The sequence below is a fragment of the Athene cunicularia genome (assembly GCF_003259725.1).
Source record: "Athene cunicularia isolate RWA chromosome 20 unlocalized genomic scaffold, athCun1 chr20_part2, whole genome shotgun sequence".
NCBI lineage: Eukaryota > Metazoa > Chordata > Aves > Strigiformes > Strigidae > Athene > Athene cunicularia.
In genome coordinates this window covers 430,607-433,562 of record NW_020799126.1, presented here as the reverse complement: position 1 = coordinate 433,562, position 2,956 = coordinate 430,607, and the positions used below count along the sequence as shown (strand labels likewise).

The window sequence follows — 2,956 nt, the reverse complement described above, 5'->3', positions numbered from 1 at the left end:
GGGCCGGCGGGCGGGCGGACCGGGCGCTCTACGTCTTCCTGGTGGCCGGGCTGGCCCCGCCACAGTGGGGTGGCATGGCCAGGGTGGTGCATCTGGCCATCCCGCGGGATGAGTCGGCGGGAAGCCTGGCCCGCATGTACGAGACATTCAAGGCCTTCAACCCCGCCTGGGCCAAGACCCGGCTCATCCTGGTGAAACCCAGCCTCCCCGAGGAGTCGGTGCTCACCCAGGCCTTCCCGGCCGCGGAGGTGCAGCCCTCCATCTTCCACCTCTGCAAGCGCCTGCAGAAGCAGATCCAGCAGATGGCCTTGGGGGACCGCACCGAGCGCCTGGTCCTGGCCTCCCTGAACAACGCCATGTGCGAGGCCTCCGAGACCAAGCGCAGGGAGACACACGCCCTCCTGAGGGAGATGGGGACGCCGGGCGTGCAGCCCCAGCTCTGTATTGACTGGCTGCTCAACGAAGAGATCTGGGCCGCGCACAGGAAGAGGACCTGGGGGGTGGGCGGTAGCTACTTTAAGGACCTGGAGATCGTCACCAAGGGGTTAAACAAGGTTTTCAGGGCTGGGCGCAGTCTGGAGAGCTGCATCACCTCCTTAGTCCAGCACTACCAGAAGTGTATTTTGAAGAGCCATCCTGATGCTGTGATGTGCATCACTCCCCGTCCTGATCACTGCGCTGCTTGGGCAGCTCCCCAAAGCCTGGCTGCCTCGGATTTGCCTCCCGCCCCTCTGGCGTGCCAGGGTGAGCCATCTCAGAGCTCTCTCCAGGCCTCCCCCACCGCAGCAGCAGCTCAGCAGCAGCAGCCAGTGCCAGCCTCTCCCAGAGCTGTTAAGAGTCCTGTGTTTGTTCTCCAGAGTTCATCGGCAGCTCCTCGCATCCCTGAGGCATTTCAGTGTCAGCCTGAAACCCTCCAGGCTCTCTTCCTCCAGGATGAGCCCCGAAGCCCTCAGTCCTCTTCAGATCCTTCATCTCCTGCAGCTAAACTGCAGGCCACAGAAAACCTGGAGGGTGACAGCAAGGACGAGATTAAACGCAGGGCTGAAGAATGCATCAAGCAGTCTTTGAGCGATATTTGCACAGAGCCCGCTGCCCGGCTGTGCCTGAGCGAGTTTGCAGTGGTTCAGAAGTCAGTGCAGCTGATAGGCACCGAGGAGGACGCTCTCAGCATACAGATCCTGGAGGATGTACACAGGGTGGACATGAAAGACCTCAGCAGCTGCACTTGCCACTTCAACCAGGTCTTCCAGCTGCCCTGCCGGCACATCCTGGCTGTGCTGAATTTGGACAGGAGGACCTTGCAGCCAGAGATGCTCAGCAGGCAGTGGCAGAAGGGATGTGATTCCCATCAGGCCGGGCATGACAGTGCTGATGGCCTCTTGGAGATCCTGAAGAGCTCCTGGGATGAGTCTTTGGATAAATCCCTGGTGGTGTCCTTCCTGATGACAGAGATCAGCCGGCTTCTCACCCACTGCAGCAGGGAGGAGTTTGAGCGCAGGTACAGGACCCTCCGGGAGCTGGCTGATGGCTGGATTGGGCCCTACGTCGAGGTGAAGCTCTAGTGCTGAGCGGGAGCCGAGCTGGCCGCCCCGTGTGCAGCCCTCGGGGGCAGCAGACGTGTGGGAGGCCTGTTCATTGCTCCACCGCTGCCCCGGCTGCCACTCGCGCTCCACTCACCCTGTCTCTTGAGGCTCGGCATGGAAGGGGCAGTTTGGGGCCTTCATCTGCCGAGTGAGTGACAGTCGCCTCTCGCCCGGGGCAGCTGAGGAACCGGGTTGGGAACTCCTGATCACGCTGGACCAGTAACCGGCCGCTGACCTGGCTAACAGGAGACGTGGCTGGAAGCCAACAGCAGGTGGTGCGGCGTGGGAGGTGATGGTATAATAACATGGGATAAAATTATTTGATCTGTGGCCAGCGCCTGCAGGTCCTTCCAGCATCCAGCTGTGATGTGTTGTGCAACAAAGCAAATAAATCGGCCTTGTACCACGCGGGAGCTGTCTCTGTCGCTGCGCCAGCTGCAGCCGCCCCTTCCTGCTGTCAGGTCGGGGCGCTGGGCCTCGCTCGGCCCCTGAGCTCAGGCAGGGCCTGCACGGCCCGTCCGGGGGGCTCCTCTCTGTGGGACGAGCCTGGCTGTGGGGCGGCGGCGCAGGCGGAGGGTGGCACTCGCCGCTGCCGGCAGCGCAGCCCCGGGGCGGGAGCGGAGGAGTTGTTTGTCGGGTTATGGCAGCTGCCCTCAATTCCTCAGAAAAGGGAACCCGCCCTCCCTTGTCAACAGCTGCTGTGCTGGGGGTCAAGGCAGTGCAAACAGAGCTGCCCGAGGTGGAGAGCAAAGGCTCTGAACACGTGGGGTGGGGGAGGACAAATAACCCAGACGAGCAAACAGGCTGTGACCCTCGGGCCTTGCTCGGCGCTGGGTGAGCCCCCGGCCCCCCTCATCGCAGCCCATGGTGCTGGGATGGGGCGGGGGGCGCCGGAGCCCCCACCCCATCTCTTGGGGAGGTCAGGGCTGGCGTTTTCCTGGTCGGTGCTTCCCTGGTTAACGCTTTGGTTGAAGTAAAATCGTCCCGTTGTGGGAGCAGGACTGTGGCACAGTTGGGGATTTTCTCTTGACAGTGTTTTGTAAGGTTATCTGATACTATCGAATCTCTCTGAGTAAATATAGCATAGTGTTGCCTCAAACAGCTTTCTGTAAATTCGGGGCTGCTTGTCTCACCCCTCGGCCGAGCTGTAGGAGAGGCCTGGAAGGCTCTTGCCCCCTGGCTCCCGCCCCATCTCCCCATGTGTGTGGGCACCCTCTGATTTCTGGAGGGCTCTTCCTCGGCCTCTTGCTGTGCACGGCTCCAGCCCTGCCTCCCCTCCCGGCCCGGGCGCTGCGGGAACACCAGCTGCTGACCCCAGGTGGAGGATGAGGGGTCTGGAGGAAGGCCTGAGCCGGGAGCGCTGGGGTCCCCTC

The 2,956-nt window shown here is 62.3% G+C and overlaps 1 protein-coding gene across 1 annotated transcript in view; it reads left to right on the top strand.

Moving 5' to 3' along the window:
- Positions 1-1,994, top strand: part of LOC113487670 (zinc finger SWIM domain-containing protein 3-like) — a 5,666-nt gene extending 3,672 nt beyond the window's left edge. Inside the window, exon 2 of the mRNA XM_026862353.1 lies at positions 9-1,994. Within this exon, the coding sequence (XP_026718154.1) occupies positions 9-1,562 (1,554 nt within the window). The 3' untranslated portion in view covers positions 1,563-1,994. The remainder of the gene's footprint in view (positions 1-8) is intronic.
- Positions 1,995-2,956: the final 962 nt, after the last annotated feature.